This window comes from Manacus vitellinus, unplaced genomic scaffold (assembly GCF_001715985.3).
Source record: "Manacus vitellinus isolate BGI_N305 unplaced genomic scaffold, ASM171598v3 scaffold_27_pilon, whole genome shotgun sequence".
In the NCBI taxonomy this organism is placed as follows: Eukaryota; Metazoa; Chordata; class Aves; order Passeriformes; family Pipridae; genus Manacus; species Manacus vitellinus.
This window is the reverse complement of record NW_021940039.1, coordinates 11,078,099-11,105,234: the sequence shown is the minus strand read 5'-3', so window position 1 is coordinate 11,105,234 and position 27,136 is coordinate 11,078,099. Positions and strand designations below refer to the sequence as shown.

The window sequence follows — 27,136 nt, the reverse complement described above, 5'->3', positions numbered from 1 at the left end:
GCATTGAGTCACTTCTTCACAGAGATTCTGTCCCTCTCTGTACAGCACAGCTGGGCAGCTGTTAAATGGGGACACTGCTGCCTGAAGAGGATGATCTTGGGACATTTTCTCAGAGAGACACAGCACAGAATACTCAGAACCAGAACTTCAAAGCCCTGGTATTCCTCCAGATCCAGCTTGCCATGGGGATCAGACAGCTCCTGACACTTCAGGGGGTATATGGGCCTTCCTGAGTTTTGAGCCTCTTCTCAACTTGGCACAGCTTTGTCTACACACGGTGTGGAACCTGCCACCCTCACCTCTCCATCCTTCCCCTCTGTTCCTTCTACACCAGCAGGTTTAAAGAGATCCTTGACTGGGGCTGTTTGCACAGTTCTGAGCACCTGAAATCAAGGAGTTGTAAGAATCCTCCTTAATATAAGGATTTTTCAATTCTTTTGAGAATGGAGCTCCTGTTGGGGGAGGAACTGTGGCTACTGTAGGTTCATCTGGTGTACACAACATGGGGGTCCCAAAGCAGGAGTAGAACATGGCACTGGGTTATTGGGATTGCAGCAGAGGAAGAAAAGAGAACAGAGACTAATGAGGGGGCTAAAAGCTTCTTAAGCTCACTTATTCAATTAATGTGTCTCTTCTGTTATCTGACCCCAAATGTCAAAAATTCTCAATACTTCTTTGGATGAGGTCAACATTACGGACTGGGAAAAAAACTGGTTTATGAGCTGTAAAAGAAGGAAGAAAATAAATACAATTAAAAAATCTAAGGAACTTTACAATTAGTTTCTTGGTCATAAGCCTCCTGAAAGGCATTAAACCAGGTTACAGTCCAGTGGGGGTGCAGAGTATATGGAAAACTTTGACAGATGTGTAATAACCTCAGTAGAATAGATGTATATTCAGGTCCTAGTCACATGATTTCATTTGCACTGTTGATCTGGCAGAGGAAACTTAAGAACCCTCTGCAGCATGAAGCAATCTCACAGAGCTTCTGTGATAAACTCAGGATGACTTTAAAATGCTCCTTTCACAGACATTTCCAGGCTTATGACAAACAAATGCAGTGTGTACAGGGCCACGATGGATCTGAGTACATGGAGGGAGCCTTTGCAAAATTGTCTTCCCAAGGAAGCATTATGGTAGATGATTTTAAGCAAATAAATATACAAGTAATGTACACTGAAAAGGGTCTTTACCTCTGTTGGGTGTGAAGCTCTGGCAGCTCCTCAGCCAGGCCGGGAGGCAGCACGTCCATGGGCAGCCCCCAGTGCCGCGCCCACCGCGCCGCGCGCCCGGGGCAGTGCCGGAGCAGCAGCTGCACCAGGTGCCCCTGGAGACAGCGACTGTCCCCAGCTGTGCTCTGAGAGGGGAAGCAGAGGGAAGGAACACTGTCAGTGCAATTCCCATTATGGCTGTCTCTCCCCCCCTCTCTGGATGCAGTGTCCTGCTGGGGTCCTGGGCGAGGGCAGGGAGGAGCAGGAGCCACCCCACTGCCAGAGCAGGGCTCATCCCACCACAGGAGTGGTTTTCCAGTGAGTGCTGCACTTCTCTGCCAGGAGATGAAGAGCACACACTTGAACTGCGAGCTCGTTGGGATACTTGTGTCCCCTTGCCAGCATGGCTGTTTGTCCAGGGAAAGCCACTTTGCAGGTACATCACAGAGAAACAAGGCTACACCACCACCACTGAGCCTGACTGGTGACCAGTATATTATTTACTTAGACACTGATTACATTAAGCAAAATCAGAACCAACCACTAACAAGAGAGCAAAGGTGTCTGCAATTAAACAGATAATTATGGAGGGGTAAGAGTTTAGATTGTTTTAATCCCATGTTGCACCTGTACATAGGTCCAAAGTGATGCTGTGACTTGATGGCCTGTGAGAGGCAATAGAATAATAGAATCACAGAACAGGCTGGATTGGCAGTGACTTTTCAAGGTCATCTAGTCCAAACCCCCTGCCATGGGCAGGGGCACCTTCCACTAGACCAGAGCACTCAGAGCCCCATCCAGCCTGGCCTTGGACACTTCCACGAATGGGGCAGCCACAGCTTCTTCTGGGCAACCTGTGCCAGGGCCTCAGCACCCTTGTTGTAAAAAAGTTCATCCTTATGGATGGTTTAAAACCATCCCCCCTTGTCCTGCTGCAACAGGCCCTGCTAAAAACTCTGTCCCCATCGTTCTTATAAGCCCTCTCTAAGTACTGAAAGGCCACACTGAGATATTCCTGGTGCCTTCCCTTCTCCAGCTGAATACCCCTGGCTCCCTCAGCCTGTCTCCAGAGTAGAGAGGCTCCAGGCCCTGGAGCATCTTCGTAGCATGGCTTAGTGTCTCTCAGGGCAGACAGTGGAGTGGGGCCTCATCTGTTCTTGGAAGTATTTGCACGGATAATTACGACTGCCAGACTCCCACAGGTGACAGGGAAGGCACATCAGCAAAGCTTTCCTGAGGGACAGCTTTGGTGTTCACAGCCAGGGAAAGGCTGATGTCAGCCTACAGCTCCCCTGCACCCACTGCTGTGAAACAGGGGCACCAGGTTCTTCCTCCGGGCAGGGTGGGGCCCAGGGGGAGAGTAGTGTCACCCTGCACTGGAAACAGGCTGCATGAAATGTGCTCTGAAAGTCCTCCTTCATCCCCACTGACAGTGAGAGGAACCCAGAGCAGTCTCTCCAGGTGGGATGAACCAGGGTTGGGTGAAGAAATTCCTCCCTTTGTGTCTGTTCGAGGCCTCTGGGGATGTGACAACTGGATCATTGCTCCAGCCATAGGGACAAACACACTCTCAGGTGTCACTGTGTTTGCAGCTGCAAACAGGGAGGGCAGTTTAGGACGTTCCCTGCTCCCATCTGTTCTCTAGAGGAAGTGAACGCATGCCTTGGCACACTGCAGAGCCCGGGGGCACCAGCACAGACTCATGCTGCCAGTGGTTTAAGTCCAAATCCCAGCTGTGAGCCAGCCTGGCTGGAGCATGGCAGGCTGCCCACCCTGGCATGGGCGAGGGGCAGGGCAGGGACACAGGGACTGTGACAGCCCTCACGGCGACAGCTGGATGCACCAGAGCTCTTCTGACTTGTCCACCTCTTGGCAGGTGCAGTTGTAAGAGTTAATACAAACACAGTGACGCCAACAGTCACAGCAGCTCCATGGGGGTGGGAGCACCCCTTGTCCCCTACATGTGCCTGCAAATATCCCAGAGCCATCACAGCCACGTTGGCAACTTGCTCCTCTCTGATTTACTCATGCATCTGCCTTAGAAGTTAATATTGCCTACAAAACTGCTAAAACAAGCTGAAAATCTACACGGGGGCTCAGGACCTCTAGCTCTAGGACTGGATCCCTGCTGGCACTACCAACAAGTATTTTCAGAGGACTGAAATGCTCAGATCTGCACTGAAAGTCCATCTCCACCCTGCACATGTCGCTGCCATCTCCCCTTTGCTGCCCACCAGCAGTGCCCAAGGGTCTGAGCCTGCTCCCAGGCACTGAGCTTGCTCCCAGGGATGGCAGCACCTTACTCCTTGTCCCCGGCATGTAGGAACACCTCCCAGCTGGGTGGGAGGCTGGGGCCATGGGGCCTCATTCCTCACATTCCTTCAGTAACTAAAAGGTGAGAAGTTGTCTTCAAAGCAGACACAGAGATCAGGAAACAGATCTGTTGATGGCCCCAAGGTAAAAGGGAAGGGAAAAAGAAAGCCAAGAAGAAAAAAAGGAATGACCCCCCTCCGGAGGTGCAGGTGGGGGCAGAGGCTCCTGAGAACACTTTGGAGGAATCCGGAACCCCAGGTAGCACCAGGCTGCTCACAGAAACTGCTGCCTCAGCACTACATCTGCACCCCTGAGACTCTGTCAAATGCCAAACCACAGTTCTTCTCATGGATATGTGGAGGAATAGTTTTACTGCTGTTCACAAGAGGTTGGGGCACAGCAGGAGTCAGGGGCAGTGGGATGGGGGTCCAGCAGCTCACCAGGGGCTCAAGCACAGGAGAGAAGCTAGGGAAGGGGCAGGGCAGGAAAGGACAAGCTCTCCTGCTCACGCTTCTTGCCTTCTACATTTCCTCCTGAATTCTTCCCCTGGCCATGCCAGTCCTGACTTTTGTGCATCTCTCCCATCTCCACCTCTTGTGACTGAGCTCAGGCAAGCACTGAACACATGGAGAGGGGCTGAGTAACCCCTCCTGCCGTGTCTGCCAAGCCACTCCTCAGAGTCCTTCCCAAAAAGAACATATTTTCTTATTAACATCACAGAGCAATTCCCTCTTCTTGCTTCCCCTGTGTCCATCCTATTGCCTTCCTGCCTTTTTTCTAAAACACCGACTCTTTGGGGTTGGAGCTCTCTTCAGTTCACCCCAAGTCAATTCTCAATAAATCTAATCATGGCAGCTTTATTTCTGGAAATAATGAGGTGCAGATTTTTTTTTTATTTTTTAATGATAACAGATTTTTTTTTCAACCACAAAAAACAACTCTGTAAAGAAGGTTAATCTCTCCAGAGATATCCCATCTTGCATTCTGAAACAGAAAATAGCTTTGTTTGTCTTTTTACTGAAAAAAACCCCAACATTGCTCTAAAGGGGAAAGGCTTCCACCGCAACAGCTCTGCAAGAGGCAAGAATGTGGAAAGTTTGGCCCCAGAAGATGTGGGCACAGATGTAGAGAGCAATGTTTCACCAGGGATGACATTTCATGTGCTTTGCTGTCAGTAAATGAACACTTCTCAAGAGGAAACTGGCACAGTGCTCTGATCAACATCAGCGACACCTCCGAGCAGGAAAAGATTCTATAGAACATGAGGCTTGTTTACATCCCTCTCGGAATTCTAGACATATCATACATTCTTTAATCCATAGGCGCACACAGAAACCCCTGACACAACAATAACCCATGATTAAAGCTTTCCAAAGCAATGGCTGCAGATTTCCTACCCGTAAATCCTGTTCTCACTGCCAGGGCTTCACAAAGCTCACACCAACCACGCAGGGCAAGCTCAGGAATGTCCTGACCTTAACCCATTAACAATTCCTCCTTTGGTACCAAAAATTTTGAATCCAAATATTCAGTATCTCCTTTAGAAGTCACCCTATCCAACCCTAGATTTTTTTAGCTGTCTGTGTTAAGCTGTGTTTCACTCTGATCCAATTCTCTCCTTTCCCTCAACATCTCTTCCTGGAGAGGGACATTATTCACACCACTGACACTGGCTATTTGCAGAGTCAGATTTTAATTTAACTTTTGAATGTCTTGGCCAATTTCCCCTGTTTTCAAGTGGTTCCAGAATCAACAAAAAAACCCCTCCTACTAGTGTAGAGAAAATGTCAAGGAGAAGATTTTAGAGTCAGCAACTTTAAAAGGGGAAAAAGAAACCTGGACTTGTAATGGACAAAGCCCCTGTCAGCAGTGAAGGGCACTGACAGCACTGCTCAGTTCCCTGTGGTGCAGCAGGTACTGAACAGACACCTGTGCTTGAAGATTCCCTGAGCATCCCACTGTGCTTCTGTCATTGCTACTTCGTTGTGTCTGTGCTCATAACTGTTTTGAAGTTACCCTCATTTGTGCTGCATGGGGAGATGCTGCAGTGTCATTGGACATCAGATGTCATTGAAGGAAACTCCTTGATGCATGAGATGGGAGTTGGTACCCTCAGTGCCAGCCTAGACCAGGCCACAGCCGGTTCCCAGAGAGGAGGGGGATTCTGCCTTCTGGAGATCCTGAATAGATCACAGAATCACAGAATGGTTTAGGTGGGAAGGGACCTTAAGGATCATCTCATTCCACCCCCTGCCATGTGCAGGGACATCTTCCACTAGCCCAGGTTGCTCCAAGCCCTGTCCAACCTGGCCTTGGACACTTCTAGGAATGAGGCAGCCACAGCTTCTCTGTGCCAGGGCCTCCCCACCCTCACAGGGAAGAATTTCTCCTCAATATCTGATCTAACTCTGCCCTCCTTCAGCTTAAGGCCATCTCCCCTTGTCCTGTCACTATCTGCCCATGGGAAGTCCTTCTCCCTTCATCCTATAGGCCCCCTTTAAGTACCAAAAGGCCATAATAAGGCTTCCCCAGAGCCTTCTCTTCTTCAGGTGAACACCCACAGCTCTTCTAGCCTGGCTTCAGAGCAGAGCCTCCAGCCCTTGGAGCATCTCTGTGGCCTCCTCTGGACTTGCTCCAGCAGATCCATGCCTTTGCTGCTGAGGACCTCAGAGCCGGACACAGTGCTCTAGGTGGGGTCTCGCAGGGGCACAGTAGTGTGGCAAAACCCCCTCCCTTGGATACAAATGCCAATTTTACCCCCACTCCCTTCTGAGCTGAGTTTGCTGTGAAAGCAGAAGCCACTCACCCACAGCCACTGCCCACAGCCAGAGCCTGAGAACACCCTGCTTTCTCACCACTTAAGCTGCTCTCTCACTCACAGGCACTGGCTACTCAGATGCACTAATTTATGAACTGAAGAAGAACAAAATAGCCTTCATTCATAACCCAGAAGACTGGCTTTCAGATAGCAATCAGTGCGTCACTGACAGAGCCACACTCCAGTGTTCTGGAGGCCATTACCACATCAATGCCTGGGAAGTGGGCTTTCTTCTCTCTTTCAACAAAGCTTTGGCACTGTGGCTCCCTGGGGCATGTTCACACTACCTAGCTCCAGCTTTGTGAATCAGAAGACTCAACTTCCCGATGCAATTGCTTCTTCCTAAAGGCAATTCAGAGGAGTCTAACTTAGGATATCACCAGAAGGGATCAAGGCAAAGGTAACTGTTAAAGCCAACTTGCCCTTGTGCTAGGGCTCCTCACAGTGAGCTTATTGTTCCTGGGCAACCTGGAGGAAGCTGCTGGCATGTGGTGAGGAGCTGGGACACTACTGTGGGACAGGATGCATCTGCAGCTCACACAACCTCGCCAAGGCAATGTCTGGTTCAGAAGTCCAGACACCATGGCCACGTGGCAGTCAGAAGAATCAAACCATACAGCTGGTCTGCTTATCCCCCCAGGAGCTGGATAGATGGGCTTTAAAGTCCCTTCCAACTCAAACCATTCTGTGATTCCAGGAGATGGTCAGTGGGTTGGAGCACATGGTGTAGGAGTACAATGGAGAAGCTGAGGGAGTAGGGCTTGTTCAGCATGGGGAGGGCTCAGTGGGGGGATGTGGGGGAATACAATCGTCTCTTCAATTTTGTCATGGGAAATCATAGAGAAGATCCTTCCAGGAATTCCAGCCAGGCCTAAAAGTAAAAAAAAGGTGACAGTGAAAATGGCTAAACATTGCAACGGGTCCAGAGGGGCAGTGGAACCAGGCAGGGCTCAGCAACACCTAGTCCAACTAAGTTGGCCCTGCTTTGAGCAGGAGGGCAGAGATGAGCTCCCAGAGAAGAGCTAATTCCAAACTGAAATTAGGCTCTGATTGTGTGATTAGCAGAGCTGTGCATTCCCCAGACTCATCTCCACACAGACAGGCAGCTTCTTGCAGCAACTGCTGCTTTCAAGTCCCAAGTACCTCCTGGGCGAAGAACACCCAAGATCACATTTACCCAGAATATAGGATGGTCCTGATCATGCTCAACAATACTACACAGAGATCCAAATACATTTCTTGCATTGGGATTCCTTCCAAATTTCTGTCAGGCAGCCCCTGAGGGAAGTAATTCATCTTCAACAGATGAAGTCATCATGTCTCCAAAATCTGCTCCTGCTGCCACAGATGTGAGCAGGTACAGAGCAGAAGGAAAGAATGAACACTGCTTTCAAAGGCAGATCTGAAGAGAGAGAATTTTCAAATAACATTGAGCAAGAGGTGGAGACATTTCCTTCAGCACAGTGACATCCTTCATATGCCTTCACCCAGCTCACAGAGCCACAGAACAGATGAACCATCTGCTGGCAGTGGCTCCACAGCACAGGACATGGACACTTCCCTCCACAGAGATGGAAGGCTCCACAGAGGATGTTTCACTGAAGTGAATCCAACATGATCATTCTCAGATTTCACTTTAGTAGCTGACCAGAACACAGGTAGGAATGTGTCTTGGCTGGACAAAGCACAAGCCCGGACAGAAATGGAGGATCCTAGAATCACAGAAAAATGGAATGTTCTGAGCTGGGAGGGACCCACAAGGACCATCCAGTCCAACCCCTGGCCCTGCACAGACACCCCAACAATCCCACCCTGGCCCTGAGAGCTTTTTCCAAATGCTCCTTGAGCTCTGGCAGCCTTGAGGCTGTGCCCACTGCCCTGGGGAGCCTGGTCAGTGCCAGTCACCCTCTGGGGGAAGAACCTTTCCCTGAGATCCAACCTAAACCTCTGCAACAGATATTTAACAGGTTTAAGAGTAAAGGAACAATGACATTGCTCCCATGTGCCCAAGGGACTGTCTGGCACGCGATCCCCCAGATGCCTCAGGACGAGGGAGGATTTGGTACGGAGGGCACCACGGTACATCTGTAAGATGGCAAAGCTCAGCCCTGACACTGGATCCCACTCCCCACTGGCACATAAACACAGCCTGAAAATGCTATCCTAAAAAATCAGCTTTTACTGCCTGATTTGCCACTGCTGCTGCACCCACAGAACATATTAGGGAAGGGATCCTGTCCCTGTGCTCCTGTCACTGTGGACTTCAGACAGATGCCCCAGGAGGAAAGGCAGCCCGAGGCCCTGCTGGGACCAGTCAACCAGTGTCGCTTGTCCCTGGGGCCACTGATTAGTTCCTGGTCTTGTTCAGCAGTGTGGGTATAGTGACACTTTGGGAACTTTCCCAGTGGGAAGATCAGAACTTTTTGTTTTAACTCACAATTAACTCCTTATATCCCACAACTCCAGGTATGCTGATAGACAAAATCACAGTGCATCCACCTGCAATACTTGTTCTCCCCTCCACTACCTGGCCAGGGAGTGGCACAGGTGTGGCTCTGTAATGAGCTGTAGTGTCAGGTTGATCCCACTGAAATAGCCTTTATTTGGAGAGAGAAATAACTGCATGCCATCCATAAAAACCAATACTACAACTCCATAACAAACACTCTAAGGTAACTTTAGCCTACTTGCTTTTCCAGATATAATCTTCTTCCTTCCCTTCAGTCTGTCCTGAGGGTCTGTTCTTCCCCTGAAATCCCTTTCTCACAAACACTGCAGAGGCACCTTCTGAATTCCAACCTAACCCCGGGGCCCCAGAGCTGATGAATATTATTCATCCCAGGGATCAGTCAAGGACCATGCACTTGATCTGAATACATAAGCCACAGAGTTTTGATATGCTTCCAGACTTCTCACACCTCTCGGTCCCACGATAGCAGGCTGGAGATATTTTCTGGGAGCATTCCAGCACTTGGCAAAGACTGAAGATGAATGATGATGGGGAAATTGGCCAAACTCTTTCAGAGTAGAGTAGTGTGTTACTTATCACAGTAGATGCTTTGTCTAAGCCCAATGACACAGTGCATTGAAGACAAACTGGCAACCCTTATCTCCCCACTGTATTTTCAAGTAGCATTTATCTACCCGCCTTTTGTCATCATGTCACACACACACGAACAAAGTGTTGCTGTGGCCAATGGCAAATCCTGCTCTCCAGTTGGAGGGAGGGAAGGCTCCCATCGTATACTGCACCCTGGGTGACCTGCACTGCTGCTGAGCCTCACTGAGCCTAGGCCTCATGTGACCCAAGACCATTGCCCTGGTCTCTCAAGCCTCGGAAGGTTTATACGATCAACCACAAATGTTCTACAAAAGTCACATCACAGAACTCTGGTTTGTATCCCGAAGCATGGAAGCCCTGATGAGGGAAATACTCTGCTAAGCTCTTGGTCTGCCCGAAGGATGACTATCCAACTTGAGTATTCCAAAATCCAACTGAGCAGAGGTGTGTGACATCCACTCATGCTACAGGATCTGTCTGCAGGAGCAGCGAGGGATGCCTGGAGCCTGACCCCACTGCAGGGACGGGGACAGGGCAATGCAGCTCCACATCACTGCAGGATTGCCAGAGCTGCAGCTGTGTAAAGGAATGAAACCACTGTCACTGTGTTTCCACTGCTGCTGGGAACTGAACTCACAGGATTACACCTCATCAGTTGTCAGGGTGTGCAGGAGCTGAAGCCACCCTGATGCCTTCCCAGTTGGTTTGGATAGTACTAATATTAACCCTAACAAGCTAAACCAGTAGGCAACTAACCCAACCAATCACTCCACTAAGAGTTCCCATACGCAGTCACATACATAATGAGAATCCACAAACTCCATCTTCCTTTCCAAAGAGACATGGAATTACAGCACATTTATTGCCCAGTGGGAATTCCTGCTTGGGTCCAGCCTATGTCCGCTCCACAGACTTCACTGGAGAAAGCACTTACAAGATGGGAGAAGAGCCTCAGAAACGTGCTTCTTGTTCTCTCCTGACTCCATTCTCCCTGCTCAGGTCAAGTTCCAAGTTATGATGCTGAGCAACAAAGCAGGAATCTCCTTTTACTTGGTCCTGGCTGTGGATTATTTTAACAGCTCTCTAGAGGGGTCCTCCTGGGCCAGGATGCAGGGGGTTGGAACTAGAAGATCTTTAAGGTCCCTTGAAAACAGAACTATTCCATGATTCTAGGACTCTACGGTCATGACTCTGCCACACATTCCTGATGTACAGCAATTCCCCTCAGATCTGCACTTTTCCTGTGGAAACAGATGTATCAACGACTGGCTATCAAAGTGCTCCAGGTTCTCACCTGTATCCCTGCCTGCACTAAAAGCCCTGTAAGGTTTGAGGTGGAATGAACTTCACATCTCCCATGTCAGCTGACAAAGAACAGAGGCCACAAGCTAATTTCTTTGCTTTCTTTATAACCCAGCCCTGGGGTTCACTGACATGACTTCTTAGGTCTCTTCTCTGCTGCTGCCTTGCTTCCAGCAGGTTTGGAAGATGATTTTTTTCATGATCTGTCTGTGGAAGCCCTTCTCCAGACCAGGCTGAAACTCCGAGCAATGCTCCCCAGGGGCTCTGTCACTCATGGTCCCCAGCCTTCTGTGCCCTGTACTCACCCCTAGTGCTCTCCCTGGCTCCGCTCTGCTCATGGGTCTGCTCCAGCCCCGCTTCAGAACAGTGAGGAACTTGGGGTTAGGTTCTTTTCTCTCTAAGAACATTCTAATGTGCCATTCCCAGCAGGGGTCACTTTTCTATTTAGGAAAGTCTTCAAAGTAAATAAGCAAAAATCCTGACGATGGAAGTACTTGCTCAGGAGCACAAACTCTTCCCATCATTAGTCTATGGAAATAGATGCCCACAGGACAAACATGGGTTACCACTGATTTCTATTCTACCATGCCCAAACCTCCCTGGCTCAGAGTCAAAGCAATAATCAGTATCTGTGCAGGATCTTTCCCAAAAGCAAAGCTTGGCAGTAGATTTTTCTTTCCTTTAATCTCTTTTGGTACACTTCAGCTCCTGGTGGTTTTTGTTCGGGAGGAGAAATGCTTGAGAGGGTTGACTGAATGAACTCTGAAATTCACACCCTGGCAAACTGGACTGATTTCCTAAATCCATAATTACAACATTCCTCAGAGATATGCATTCTTTCAGAGCGAACAAGGGAAGATTAGTTTCCTGTTTCTTCCCATTTACATGACTTCTCTGTCAAGAGGAACTTTTTTTGTTTCCAAACAATCCTCTGTTTATGTGGTTCTCTTCTTGGCAGGGAACTGGGGAACTAATCTTGACTAAAAGTATAATACAGCCAAACTATCAATTGCCAACAGTCTGATTATCTGTGTGCAAGGCAGCTGATCTGCACAGGCTTTAGAATCCAATATCTATCAGTGGAGCACTCAGACAGGGACCGATCGATTACAGAGGGTTTAAATAATCTGGGATGATTATTGAATAACTGGATAGTTTTACCGGGGGCTGGATAAGAAGGGCAGAGCAGGTCTGTGTGTGTGAATATGTACAAGGCTTAAAACTTTAGTAGCACTGGGCAAATGTAGCCCCTCCACCTGCACAGCCCCAAGCTCTCAGCAACTCCCACCACGTGGTCTCATGCCATGGAGCTGCAGGTGAGAGTTGTCTCCCACTTGCAAACAGAACATATGCAGAGCCCTATTGTTTCTCAGTTTGTTTTTTTTTAAATTAGTGAATCCATCCTCTCCTTCTGTGCTACACCAGGAAGCAGGCAAGCTCTATCTCCCAGCCTCCCTTTTACCTTTCCCTGTTTCTGCTGTAGAGGCCAATGTCAGTGCTCTTGACAGGGTTCCCTTTGTCCTAGAGCAAAAGGAACACGAGGATTTGCCTGTTTGAAGTGAGCCTGTCCTCATTTTTACCCTGTGGTATACAAACAGGAGCTGGGGATGTTCAGTCTGGAGAAGAGAACGCTCTGGGGAGACCTTGTTGTGGTCTTTCAGTACTTGAAGGGGGCTTATAGAAAAGACAGACAGTGACTTTTTACAAGGGCAGACAGTGACAGGACAAGGGGGGATATTTTTAAACTGATAAAAGGGAGAGTTGGATTAGATATTGGGAAGAAACTGCTCCCTGTGAAGGTGGTGAGGCCCTGTCACAGAGAAGCTGTGGCTGCCCCATCCCTGGAAGTGTCCAAGGCCAGGTTAGATGGGGCTTGGAGCAAGCTGCAATAGTCGAAGGTGTCATTGCCCATGGCATGACATAAGATGAGCTTTAAGGTCCTTCCCAACCCTTCCAGCCCAAAGCAGTCCGGGATTATGTGACTCTAACCCTACCACTGCTGCAGTCTGGAGTCAGTAACAGGTATGCTCGACACTATATATTGACTCCTGACATAGATTTTAAGGAGCTGGTATGTTCTACATGTTCCTGTAAGGTTTTGGGTGATTGTCCTTCCTACATAGTTTCCTGCTCCCATGTGGCAGAACTCAACTTCCCCCAGCACACCCCAGTGGAGCCGAGCAGCTCGCTGATGTTCTTAACTCTTTAATCTAACACTGACCTCTCACCCTACAGCCATAAGCCAATTAGCTCTTTTTTATACCATACCAAATCTCTTTCTGATGAAGCTGTGCTTTTGAATGAATGCCTGCTACTGACAGAAATGTAATTACAGTGCTTAGCAGCACGCTGGCCTTGGCTGGTGGCAGGGGTTAAGGTCAGAATGCATCTCTAACATACCAAAACAATTTAAAGGAGATTTCTTTTTTTCTAGTGTGTTCTCTCCAGTTTCCTCTCTTCACTCTCCAGTACTTACTATGCCTGCACATAAAGGCTATTCAGCCATCAATTTTAAAACTGAGATCCTGAGCTTTCCAAGGAATTCTTCAACAATCCCTCACTGAATCAGAATCACAGACACTTACCTCCCATCAAGCCCCAGAACTCAGCCCTGTGGAGCCACCCTTCAGTAAATGGGGGCTGATTTTCTGAAGTTATTGAGCAAACAAATCTTCTATCACTCCAGAGAAATTTTAAGCTGACTTTTAAAGTTATTTTGGACATTTTTGACAATGGCAATTTCTCTTAGCTTCTTTGCACCTACTGTAAAATTACACTAGAATTCATCAGTGTCTTTGTGCTCAGCAATGGCTGGATTTGTTATAAACAAAACTACCATAATTACCATTGGACACTCCAGTCCTCCAGCTCTAACAGAAAATTAACCCAGTCCAGGCCACGCAGGAGGTACCTGGAGGTATTTACATTAACTGTATGTGATAGACTCTTCTTTAGGCAGGAAGGCACAGAACACCCTGCATATCTGGCTTTTCCCATGTATTCTCCCACAGCAGCTGTGGCTTTGTTCAATGATAAGTTCCCATTTCTTTTAGCCCAACGGTGTTGACTTTATTAGGACAGGTGTACATCTTCCTGCTCTCCATCCTCGGAGCAGAACAGAGCTACAGAACTGAATCACAGAATCATAGAATCACAGAATATCCTGGGCTGGAAGGGAACCACAAGGATCATTGGGTCCAAATCCTGGAATTACAGGATGCTGTTCCTGAGACAGTCACAGATATGTCTGTTCCCTGCATCAGCACCATCAGTCAGTCCCTCTGCTTTGCAGTCACTGGTGTTCTTCCAGCTATCAAGAAATATATCACCCCATTGCCAAACTGAACTGCAAAATAGAAAGAAATCTATACTTTGCCTCCTACTTTAATTGTCCATTTTACCCATGGTTTAATATGCCCTTAGGAACAATATACTTTTACATCATGTTGTAGCTCTATGTTCTCCCCAGAGACCTTCAAAAGGAATAGTGAATCCAAAGAAAATGGCACAGGGCAAAAGCAGAGGGATTGTCCAAACACTGTCACCCCCCTGAGCTCCTGTCAGTCCCTGAACAGGGGACAGAACGCATGGAGAGGGATGGAAGGAGCAATGGGAGCAACCGGTGGACACTGGGGGAAGCAAGGCTGCCAGTTCTCTCCTGAAACCAAGCCATTACCCCAGTCCTGACTGCCCAAGGCAGCAGACCTTAAAACTGTCACTACTCAGGTCTAGACACCAGCTACTTTGCAAGAGGGAAACGGAAAAGAAAAACCAAATCTCCTTTTTTAAACAGGATCTGTTAGGAAGCTGCTTAAAGCTGTGGAAAGATAAATGCAATTCTTTACGATGGTTTAACAGGCAGACTGCAGGCAAAACCAGACCAGGAGCAGCTCCTACGTATTCATACACACCCCCATACTGGGAGCTACTGGGCTCCAGTGGCCCAGCACCTCAAAAAAAAAGCACCATAGCAGAAACACTGGTGGAACCACAAAAATTTATTTCAGTTGATGGTTCCTCCCTGAGATTTTTAAGGCCAGAAGGAACAAAACTAATCATCCACTGGTTCTAATTTCCTGCTAAAAAAGAGCCCAGAAGTACTAACAGGGGACTCCACACGTCGGCTGGTTAAACTAGTTTGGGTTTCCACCTTCCAGGAAAACAGGCAGTCTGGATTTGATGTTCGAGTGATGAAATCCATCCCATTCCTGAATAAACATTTCACTCAAACACAGAGGAGAAGATAATTTGACATGCAGTCTTATATCGAGAGACAAGTCGTTCCTTAACCACCTCCCGAGCATCATTCCCATTTGCATTGCACAGATTGCTTCATTCCCTGTGTATATTCAGTTCCTCACACCACGGGGATGCTGCCAACCTCAAAACAATCTTGAGTCAATTGAAAAGTTTCCCTAAACCTTTGGAAAAATAATTACATTCTGCACTTTAAATTCCCCTTAAAAATCCTCTCCCTGAGTGTAGCAGTTATTGCATTTTATTCCAGAGGTAGTTGTGTTTCAATTGAGGTCAAAATGGTCATATACAGAACGGATCTTGCCGTCAGCCACTGCCATTTATAAATTAATTGGTTAAATAAGTAAGATTACATCAAGTCCTTGCTGCAGTGTAAGGTTATTTACACCTATTAAAAAGCAGGAATTGTCCAAGTTTTTCCAATTTATTGCACAGAAAGGAGGACACTTTAACCTTCTGCCTTCTACTGGGGGAGATTTCAGAATATTGTCTGTAAGCAGCAGAACAACCCTGGAACTGCAGTGGAACTGGAGCTATAGATTTCCTAGGAATTACCAGCATCTCACCCCGGTCACCCAGAGAATGAGCTGGCACAGTGCTTGATTTCCATGGTCAGAAATTTTAAAATAAGTAAGTTATCTCACTGACCCAGCTGGAGGAGGAGGGAGATCAGCTGCAGGCTCTCCCCATGCTGAACAGGGGAACAGCTGGCTCCAGGATTCATCTCAGCATTCCCATGGAAGTCCCGAGCAGGCTGAAGAGCTGCAAAACAGGGGCCTGAGGGAAAACAAGGCCCCTTCTCTCAAACCCCACAGGCCAAAGTGAAGGCCAGAGTGGTTCCACCCAGTACAGAATCAGAGAATCATGGAATCGTTAAGGTTGGAAAAGACATTTAAGATCATCCAGTCCAACCGTCAACCAGCACCATGTTCACCACTAAACCATGTCCTCAGCTGCCACATCCACAGGTTTTTTGAACACCTCCAGGGATGGTGACTCCACACTGCCCTGGGCAGCTGTGCCAAAGCTTTACAACTCTTTCTGTGAAAAAATTTTTTCTAATGCTAGACCTTCCCTGGTACAACTTGAGGCTGTTTCCCCTCATCCCATGCAAGAGGGCTGGCTGGTGGGCCCCTGCTCCCAGGGAGCACCCAAGGAACACGTGACACCTCTACAAACAGCAGCGTTTTTCTGAGCAAAGTTTTGGAAGGGTTTAAGATTTTGATATTTGAGAAGCTAAGGGACAGTTTCCCTGTGCAGACTTCAGCACAGAATTGTTTGGGATTTAGCAGCAAAAGGCCCTTTGGCTCAAGGTCAGTAAAAATGAAAATCCCATTTCTAACCATTCCCTTTTTCCAACCTCACAGTTACTATGACACTGGTAGTCCCAAATGAACCAATGTGTTTTATCCCTGTCCAATACTGATTCCAGTCAGTGCCCCAAACAAGAGCTGTGCAGTGTCACCCTGTTCTGCTCCATGGGAGAAGGAGTTTCATAGCAGGAAGGCCCAATAAGCACACAGACTTCTGGCATATTTGAGACAACACTTTAAACTGATTTGGCACTGATCAACCCAGCTGAGCCTAGAAGGGCCCAGTTACAAGATCCCCCTGAAACACTGGTGAGAACAGGGCACACTGAGAGTGGGGCAGCAGAACACCAGACCCTCCCACTCCCAGTCCTCTGGCAACTGGAGAATTTCAGGTCCCCAGAACATAAGTGTCTGGTGCTATTTGAGACATCCTGGGGCTCCAGGTGCCACCTGAGACAGGAGTGCACCTCAGCAGGGCCCATGTCATGTTGCCAACCTCACACAAGTATCTCAGACAATCTGACACCTAAACACCGGCAGAGGTGACATCTCTCATCAGTCACTTCCCTACTGTGCTCCTCACCAATATCACAGTTCTGTGTGTGTTCACTTTCTGAAAGCTTGGCAGATCCTGAGCCTCCTGTCTGCACAAATGATTGGCATGGGAGGTGTCCCCACACTTCACCATCAACAGAAAGCCTTTCACCTCACACACCGAAGCACATCTAGAAGTTAGAATCAGAGAATCATGGAATCTCCCGGGCTGGAAAAGACCCACAAGGATCATCATGTCCAATCCCTGGCCCTGCACAGACACCCCAACAATCCCATCACTTTGCCGGTGCCAAAAATGCCTTCTGTGCTTTTTAGTCTCAAAGTGATTTTGTCCTGCAGAATTTCCAGGGGAACATCAGCATTCCACAGCCCCTCCTGCCACTGGCCACATGCTCTCTGCAGTCACTGGAGGGACAATCCTGAACACCTCTGAGCAGAGTCTCAGACTGGCTGTTCTGTGCTTGCTTTGCCCAATTTTACCCTCTTTTTGCAGCTGATGAAGCCATGAACAACATGAAGTATGTGACAATGGAAGTAGAAGGGCACACAGAAAGCAGACAGGAGGCTCATGCCCTGCCTCTTTTTTGCTGCCTATCTACCACCACCATCCTACACACCTTCCCCTCTGCTTGTGAAGACAGGCACTCCCGTGTGTTTCCAGCAGCCCAGAATCAGTCAGGCAAGGGAATGAAGAGCTGGCACTGGGCACAGAGAGTCTCTTCCCTCCCTCTGCCCTCCAGGCACCTCCACTTGGAGAAGATGCTACAAGTGGCAGCTCTCCTGGCTCACCAGGTTTGCAGCAAGCAGTGGGATGAGGGCAGCTTCCCTATGGTATGAAGAGGTTTTGATCCCTCTCCTTCCCCTTCTGCCTCCTCTGTCATCCCTGCCTGGACGTCAGCTCAGGTACTGGGCGCTGGCAGGCAGAGGGGGCAAAACCAGTTTGCTACAGGGCTGGAAACAAGTTCTGTTGGCCCCACACTTAACTCCTGAGTTTCTGCCTTTTGTAGGAGCAGTCAGGATCACACATTGGATTCATCCCACAGGAAAAATGTGTACTTGCAACGCTCAGGGTGAACAAAAAGAAATCCCAGCCCTGAAATGTCTCTGGCCTGCCATGGTGAGTGTGCCATGGCCAGCAGAGACAGACCTGCTTTCATCAGGGCTCCTGAGATCTGTGTAATTCACCTGATATCTCTATAATTCCTGATATTATATAACCACGAGGGCTCCTGATAGGTCCTTTGCTACAGCTGCAGCACAGAATTAAATGAAAATGAGCTTTAATCCCATCAATACCTCTTTGAATTTCAAATTAAAAAACTTATCCAAAAATTATCCATTAATTTTGAGAGTTTGCCATTGTCAAGTCTTTTGGGTGTTCTGGTTCCCATTCCCCCAGGTGACCAGAGGTCACACTGAGTCCCATCCTCTGCCTCCTGTCTTTAATAGTGCCTGGACAGGCAGAGCTTGAGAGATCCAAACTGTCTCTGAGCCTCAACTAAACACAGGGATGGGACACACAATACAAACAACGGCTTTCCTCAGCTCCACAAGGAACTCAGCAAATTTTTTTGATCAAAACATGTCAAGTCACGGGTTAAGCTGTTGCCCAGAGAAGCTGTGGCTGCCCCATCCCTGGAAGTGTCCAAGGCCAGGTTGGATGGGGCTTGGAGCAACCTGGGCTAGGGAAGTCCCAGCCCATTGCGGCAGGGATTGAGCTTTTAAGGTACCTCCCAACCCAAACCAGTCTGTGATCCTGATTCTATGAAACTCTGAGCAGATGTTGAGTCATTCCCCCCTGTAAAGCCCAATCTTTCAAAACCTATAAAGTCCCAGACAACCTTAGTTCTTGCACTGAAAAGCAAAACTTGCTCTGAGATCTCTCCTTTGTTCCCTCCTTTCCCTGTCAGCAGCAGCAGCAGCCTGCCCAGGTGATGGTTTCAGTTCCCTCCAGATGCACAGGCACAGATTCCAAACACTTTCAAGTGATGCCAAAGCAGATCTCTGATAACTCGGAGTCAGGCTGATAACAGGCAAGTTCCAGCACTGCTCAGCTCATAATTACATAGCTGTGAAAAACAGATCAGTTGGCAACACACAGGAAATACAAAGATTTGAATCCTTCGGGAAAGCGAAGACAACCCTTTGCCACAGTCCATCACGCTCTGTGCTCTCTAGGGAGGCGGCTTTACCAGGCACCACACATGCACTTACTTCCCAGGGAGTATCCTGAGCCTCCTGCCTGCACAAGTGATTGGCATGGGAGGTGTCTTCACACTCCATCATCAACAGAAAGCCTTTCACCTCACACACCAAAGCACATCCAGAAGTTAGAATCAGAGAATCATGGAATCTCCTGAGCTGAAGGAGACCCACAAGGGTCATTGTGTCCAACGCCTGGCCCTGCACAGACACCCCAACAATCCCATCGCTTTGCTGGTGTGTCCAAACAGTGCCAGAGACCTCAAATCCCTGAGATCATCAGTCACCAGGCTGGCTGTTACCACTGGGAGCCCGTGCTGACCCTTCAAGTGGATTTTCAGAAATCCCCAATGGCTGCAGAACTCAACTGAGAGGAGTTACAGAACAGGAGCAAACACCATGAGGCTGCAATTCCACAGGGATACCATGGACACATAAATAACCACTGATGGTTCACTAATGAAAAGTAAAATGTACTCGATACATTGAGATCATAGAATCGCAGAACCACTGAGTGTCCTGAGTTGGAAGGGACCCACAAGGGTCTTCGAGTCCAACTCCTGGCCCTGCACTGGCCACCCCAACAATCCCTCCATGTGCCTGAGTGTTGTCCAAACATTCTAGTTTGGCTCCAGCCAAAACTCCAGCCAAATGAGAGCATTTACAAAGACATAACAGGAATTAAAATATAAATGTTCTCCTTTGCCCTTCCCTGCATGTACAGTTTTGCTGTATGCTTTCAAAGTGATGAGAAAGGGCAGAACTGTAATAGCAGGAGTACAGTATCCAAAACTGGATACTCTGAACAATTTAAAACAATCTCCAAGCAAATAACCCTGAGAAAACGGGAGAGGGAAATCCATACTCACCTGAACGTGATCTGCCCAGTTCTCCTCAGTCATGGTTTTCTGAAAAGACAAAATTACTCCTGAGACATCTCAAAAAAGGAGGATGTTCCACACAGCAAACTAGAAAGGAACACCACATGGTACCCACTGGCATCACCAGTGGTCGAGGAACGCACTCTGGAGCACACGGGACAGCTCAGCTGTCAGGGCACAGCAGAACAACACAGCTTGGACAAAGTAACTCAAAAGAACTGTTACATGACAGCATGTAAGATATAAAAATTCATGTGCAATGTGTCCTCAGACTGTTCAGCTCTCCAGCCAGCCCATGGAGAGCCATCCCATGGGCTCCAGGAAAAGGAGACATCTCAGGGATCCTCTCTCTGCAAGGCTGAGCATTCAGAATATTAAAATACAAACTTTTCTCAACAGCCAAGTCATCAAAAATCCTCTGGAATCATGAGGTCTGGGAAAGGAAACTGATAAGTTAATATTCTCATTCTAATGTAGTTCAGAGCCAAACTTGGGGAGAAACTTGGGATTGGATCTACTCTCCACTCTGCCAAGAGCAGAGGCTGCATGAGACTGACCATGAGCCTCAGCCTTGGTGCTGGCAGAGGAACAGGGATTGCTAGTGCCACTTTTATGGAAAGGTACAAGAGCAAACATGGAGTAAGAACCTCAAAAAAAACAGCTCTGAGATACACAAGCATGTAATTTAAATACTAGTGAGATGAAGGGGCCATTTAGCCAGAGCTCAGACACAGCTGAGAATGGTAAACAGAGAGCACCAAAGAGCTCTGAGAAGAAGGGACTGTGTCCAGAAGCAGCTGCCAAATGTACCTTAATGGAAGTAACTGGCCAGCTTGAATATTTTAAATCAAGCAAATGCTCCAAAACAAAGGAAATGGAAGACCAAAGAGAGCAGAACCCCAGATCATGAATCCATTCCACTCTGCTAAATAAACACACCTGGATAAATGCTCTCTGCTCACTCCCAGTGGATGACCAAGCTTGTTCCAGTGATGTCATCTGCACTAAAGATCTGAGATGCAGGAGGCTGGAATGCCCACTCCTCCCCAGCTCTCCTGGCAGTGAGGCTGGCAGGCAGCAAAGGCAGCTCAGAGCCTTCACTGATGGCTCGGGAGGTCTTGGGAGCAGAACCTGCTGTGCCAGAACGGTGTCATCAGATCAGCACCATTCAACCCCATCCTCATGTTCAAAGTACTGGGGCTGGGGGGTCAGAAGATATGCCTGGATCTGCCTGTTGCTGTCAGAGCAAAAAGGAATCCTCTTCCGAACACAGAACAGGCACTTCAGGGGAGGTGGTTCATTCCCTGAATGCTGGCTCTCTGGAGACTGGATCAATAGTCCTGTAGGAACATCTGAGAAACCTGCTGGGCTCAGACTCTGCTAAAAACCTCCTGTATCTACAAGAAGAAAATCTTTTATGAACTGCAGATGAAAACCTGCTCCAAGCTTGGCAAATACAGCTTGAGAATTCGAAATTCAAGAAATGGAAACATTTCACTGTGATATTCAGTCTCTTGTGGTCCTTGTCCTTCACAGTTCAATGGATACACCTGGATACAAGTGAGAGCTGTTTTTTACAGAAGAGGCAGAAAAAAATAAATCTGACTCTCAACTGGTATGATCTGTCCCCAGGCACAGGGTCGTGCTGAAAGCCAGACCATCAGGAGAAGCACCAAACCCACCCTGTTAAGGAGATAAATGTGTTCCCAGTACAGGAGCTCAGGAGCATCCAAAGGGCAGTGACTTGGCTCAGTGCACTCATGAGTGGGGAGGAGAAACCACACTCAAGTCATTCTGCAGACAGTCAACCTCCAAGCTGCCTCCTAGAAAACTGCTTCTCAGAAAGAATTAGTGGCATTTTCTTATTCCTCCAACCCCTCAGTGCCAGCACAAGTACCAGTGGATTTGGAAAGAGAATTTGGAGGCTGGACAGAAGTAAAGTTTGTTCAAAGAGTGGTTCAGGAGCTGAAAATAGGACCATTTTGTTCCACAGTAACAAGGTTGGCAGCACAAAAACGCTCCTGTGGCAGGTTTGGGCCATACCTATCCCAGCCAGGCCACAAGCACCAAAGCAAATTGCCTACAGAGCACCCAGACATGAGGAATGTCTAGAACCTAGTGTTCTTAAAACCCCACACAAATGCCCCAAAACCTCTTTATCCAGTATGTTCCTGCTTACTTGAGATGGTTGAAGGAAGCTGAACGCTGGAGAGCTGATCCTGACCCAGAGCACTGAGGGAGCTGAGGGGAAGAAGCTCCAGCCCTGAGCAGTCAGGACACCCAGGTATTGGAACATGAATGGACATACAAACTATTCACTCACAGAACAAACTGATCCAATGGCAGATCCAAGACATCTTTATATCATAATACTCACACCAAAAACTTGCTCATACACTACCGATACATTTCAATTATCTCAATTGTGTTATTCAAAATGCAAATGGAATGAAAATCCTCACTCACCCCCACACACAACACAGCACATACCTCAACAAATCTCTTGTAAAAGAGGTAGTTCAGGGTTCTCAAGTGCCGCTGATTTACGACATTAGGGCAGAGGGCTGAAAGAAGGAAAAAGACATTTAAGTACCCAACATCGCCAAATTTCCTGGAAGTTTTACTATCTAGACATGACACTTTTCCTTCCCCAATGTCAGACTGGGGTTGGGGAAGGCAGGATGCCCTCACACTTGGAACAGTGAGGGACAGAGCAGAACATTGTCAGCTTATCTCAACTATAAACTGTTATTTACACTTTCAACTGTGATTAGCAATGCTAATCCTCAGGTCTGATATCTCTGGTTCCACCACCCCTGAGTGATAAGATCCACCCTGTGGTTCAATATGCTCCATAGTCAATGACTTCACACCTTTAATTAGGCAGCATCCCCACACGGGCACCACCTCAGTCTCTAGAGGCTGCATTCTTCTGGGTTTAATTGGAACCTGTGTTGTTAAGTCATTGAAGCAGTTGTGAACAACTTGCTCAGGATGTAAACTTGTGGCTAAAGTTTATCCAATAAAACACAGATCCATGGAAGAGACTCCACATCCACACAAAGAGGGTGGGGACTATTGTTTTGCTGAGCTAGCAAGCCACACTTGTTGATAATATTTTTATTGCTGTCATCTTCATTAGATATGGCTCATTACAACTGCAAAACTCGAGATCTTCACACAGTGCCTTGTTTTGAAACCCAGTGCAAGGAGAGATAAAGGCAGGAGATAAAATACATGAAGTGGATTAGCATAGGTATCTGTCAGTTCCTGCTGGATGTTGGGATGCATGAACAGGGAAAGGCTTAACCAAAGCCTTCTGTGGGGCTTCAGTGGCTAAAACCATCCCACTGGGAGTCAGAAAGAGCAGAACCAGCAATCAGAAATGGTCACAGAGAACAGGAAAGTGAAAATTTTCTGCAGCTTCCTTTGAACAAGAGTCCACAGGGAGAAAGCAATTCCTTCTCTCTCTCCATGCCTCACACAGGGCATGCCCAAGGATTATTAACCAGGAGAACAAAGAAAGATCTCTGGATACCAGATCCTGGGATCAGAGGGGGATGGGTTGATGTCCCACTAGATACAGCAGCTTCTCAGAGTCCTCTGAAGCATCACTTCAGAACGTAAACATTTCCATCTCAAACACAAAAGGTTAAAGCTGTTATTTTTATCTTCCACAGTGTGACAACAGATCCTTACCCTCCAAGGATCTGAGTAAATTATTGCAATTATCACACAGGATATTGTCCCAATAAATATGGTGATCTTTCCTCTGGATATTATCCCAATATCTGGAGGAAAAATCACCAGCTCATGGAAAGCAACACTCGCTAAAAAGAACATAAGATCAAGGTAAAAATTAATAACATTCCCATCTAACTCAGAGATTTCAAAGCACTTCAGAAAGAACCATGGCATGACTGCTCCAGGCCACCCAAAAGATCCACTGAACATTTTTTCTTTGAGCATCTAGAGGAAATATCCAAAGCAGAAGCTCTGGCAGAACTGGGAGTTTCAATGGCCAGCTATCTGTGTGGAAAGGACAGAGGAACACAGATGCACTGGAAAAATGCTGGAAGGCACTAGTGACATATTTTATTCTGATGGAACAAGTGAATTGAGTTTGAATCTGGTTTTTTATACTTTATTACAGAAAACAGAGAAGGACTAATCAAGAATACAAGTACAGGCTGGATAGAGAAGGGATTGAGAAAAACCCTGGGGAGAAGGATTTGGGTGTGTGGGTGGATGAGAAGCTCAACCTGCCTGACCATGTGTGTTGGCAGCCCAGAAAGCCCCCCATGCCCTGGGCTGATCCCACAGCGTGGGCAGCAGGGCAGGGGGGGATTCTGCTCCTCTGCCCCACTCAGGTGAACCCCCCCTGCAGAGCTGGCTCCAGCTCTGGGGCACCAACACAAGAAGGACGTGGAGTTGCTCTGGAGTCCAGAGGAGGCCACAGAGATGCTCCCAGGGCTGGAGCCCCTCTGCTCTGGAGCCAGGCTGGGAGAGCTGGGGGGGTTCACCTGGAGAAGAGAAGGCTCCAGGGAGACCTGAGAGCTCCTTCCAGTGCCTAAAGGGGCTCCAGGAGAGTTGGAGAGGGACTTGGGACAGGACAAGGGGGAATGGCTTCCCACTGCCAGAGGGCAGGGCTAGATGGGAAATTGGGAAGGAACTGTTGGCTGTGAGGGTGGTGAGTCCCTGGCCCAGGTTGCCCAGAGAAGCTGTGGCTGCCCCATCCCTGGAAGTGTTCAAGGCCAGGAGCAACCTGGTCTAGTGGAAGGTGTCCCTGCTCATGGCACGGGGTGGAACTGGATGGTCTTTAAGGTCCCTTACAACCCAAACCAGTCTGAGATTCTACGGAAAATATGAGGGAGAATGGTAACTTGGTAAGAGAGACAATGAAATGAAGAGATCAAAGCTCTTAAGGAAAGGAAGAACAACAAAATAAAACCAACAAAATGGACTTCAATAAACTCAGTGATTTCATGTGGAAATCATTTATGAGGGAAAAAGGAGTTAAGAAGAGCTGACAAAGGAAAAATTGGAAGTGAAGAGACTTAACTGCTAAAGCAAAAGCTTTTACGGATCTCAGTCACAAGAAGGAGGTTAAAAGAACATGAAAAATGAATCACACATACAAGTCAACAGCAGAAACACATAAAATCATGAAGCCCAAAGTAAAACATGTTTCTATCAAAAGCTATAAAGGTAAGAGAAATTCCATACAGCCTTTTGGAGGAAAAAAACAACCACAACCCAGCAAAATCTAATGCAAGGGAAGAATTGGCAGAAGCTGTGTGGAGATGGTAAACCTCCCACCTTGGAGGTCTGTAACAGGTTGCACATTCCCAAGTAGATCAGAAGTATCAGAAGGAGCTCCTTTGGCCAAGGGGCACAGATGGCACAGGTGGCACTGCAGAGCCTTTGCCAGACCTTTCCCTGCACCTTCATGATCATCTGCACCTTGTACGTGCAGAAATCAAAGCACTTCAGGGCACAGCACCTTCCTCAAGGTCAAACACCCAGCTGGGGGACCAGGAGTCTGAACCCAGGTCTCCTGCACCTCAAACAATGTCCTGTTGGTCAGAGCAAAAGACCTTATCCTAAGCTTTCCAGAACAGGGACCATCCTCTTAGTCAGTGTCTGTCCAATGGGATCATGACTGGCTTGTGGAGCACTAGTGGAATATAAATGCTTTAATACCATGAAAGCAGCTCTTCGGACACGTTAACACTTAACCTGGCAGTTGCACCACAACCATTCATCTGAGCTACATTTCACACCTGGGCCTGATTCAGAGGCCAAAGCCTCAGCCTGCTCCCAGCCCTTGGCAGAGTTAATGGTCATTTTTACTCCAGAAGGAGTAAAAATGAAATCTGTTTGTCACACAGGGTCAAACCCACAGTCCACACTGATTTCAATCATGCAAGATGGGTAAGATGTGTCTCCTGTGGCCATGGTGCAATATATTTCTAGGTGTGGTGGGTGGGTACCACTCCCAGGAGATGCCAATGCCTCCCGAGCTGGGACGTGGACCCAACCAATCCTCTCTGTCCATAGCCCTGAGAGCTTCCATTCACAAAGAGACTCCTTCTCCCTGTCCTGGCAGAACAGCAGGTCCCACACACAGTGTGCTTGGTTTGGGGGCAAACTATAGGAGCCTTTTGGATAAAATCAGGGTATCTGACACTCCAGAGGCTTTCCCTGGTATTGCTAAGGATTGCTGGTGAAGCTGAGGAGCAGCAGTCTGTGCACTGGGCTCTTGCTGTGCTATGAGATTAATCCCTAAATGCGAATTAGGGGAGGACAGGGCTGCAGTCAAGAAAACCTCTTTTTGTTGTAGCCTGAGAGATGCATTAGTGTCTCATTAAATGCTCAGTGGCACCACAGCTTGGGGCCCACAGCCCTCAGAAAGGGGGTGACATGGCAGAAGCCTCAGACTCCCCCTCAAATCCCTGAGCTACCTGCTGGCTGTGCTGCCTGGAGCGAGAACAGAGCACAGCACAAGGGTTTAGTCTACACTTGAAGGAAAACATGCCCTGGTGTACCCTTAGACACCATGTGGATATGATGAATTCATGCTCAGAATAGCCAGGATGGGGCTAGCTTTTCCACAAAAAAGCTTGGAGCTCCTGGCCAGCGTGTCAGAGCCTAGAGCAGGTCATATCCTACTGCCTGTTCTTCAGGCTGAGGGCCTTAAAAAAGACTGGGGATCATTCCATCCCCTCCTCCTTCAGCACCTTGGCTCTGCAGCCTTGGGAATGGGGCTCCTGCCTGCCAATGTCCCAGCCCGGAGGTTCTCCTCAGGCACAGGGTGTGCAGAGTTGTGCTGGTATTGAACACCCGAGTTAAAACACTCCAGAGCAGCCCATGGAAGTCAGGGAAAAAAGAGAGGGGAGAGGAGGGGAGAGGAGGGGAGCAGAAGGGAGGAGAGGAATAAACATTCTGCTCTGTTTTAGTGAGGGAAAGGTAAAACTAGCTGAAATTTCATCCTTCCAAAGGCATTCTTGTGGAATTACGAGTCATTCCCTTCTCTTTAACTCAGCATCTTCTGAAAGTGCCCCCCTGGTGACTGCACTGCCATGGGCGTGCAGGTGCCCAAGCCTGAGGAGGTGTGGGCCAGCTGTGCCTCACCTGGGCAGGTGTGGGGCTGTGCCCTCCCAGCTGTGCCTCACCTGGGCACGTGTGGGGCTGTGCCCTCCCAGCTGTGCCTCACCTGGGCA

The 27,136-nt window shown here is 48.1% G+C and overlaps 1 protein-coding gene across 1 annotated transcript in view; it reads right to left on the bottom strand.

The window, feature by feature from the left end:
• The window catches only part of EXD3 (exonuclease 3'-5' domain containing 3), a 275,317-nt gene that overhangs the window by 141,894 nt on the left and 106,287 nt on the right, over positions 1–27,136 (bottom strand). The window contains exons 9-11 of the mRNA XM_029960619.1: positions 22,404–22,477; positions 19,902–19,940; positions 1,194–1,357 (exon numbers count right to left, since the gene is read on the bottom strand). Coding sequence (XP_029816479.1) covers positions 1,194–1,357; positions 19,902–19,940; positions 22,404–22,477 — 277 coding nt within the window. The remainder of the gene's footprint in view (positions 1–1,193; positions 1,358–19,901; positions 19,941–22,403; positions 22,478–27,136) is intronic.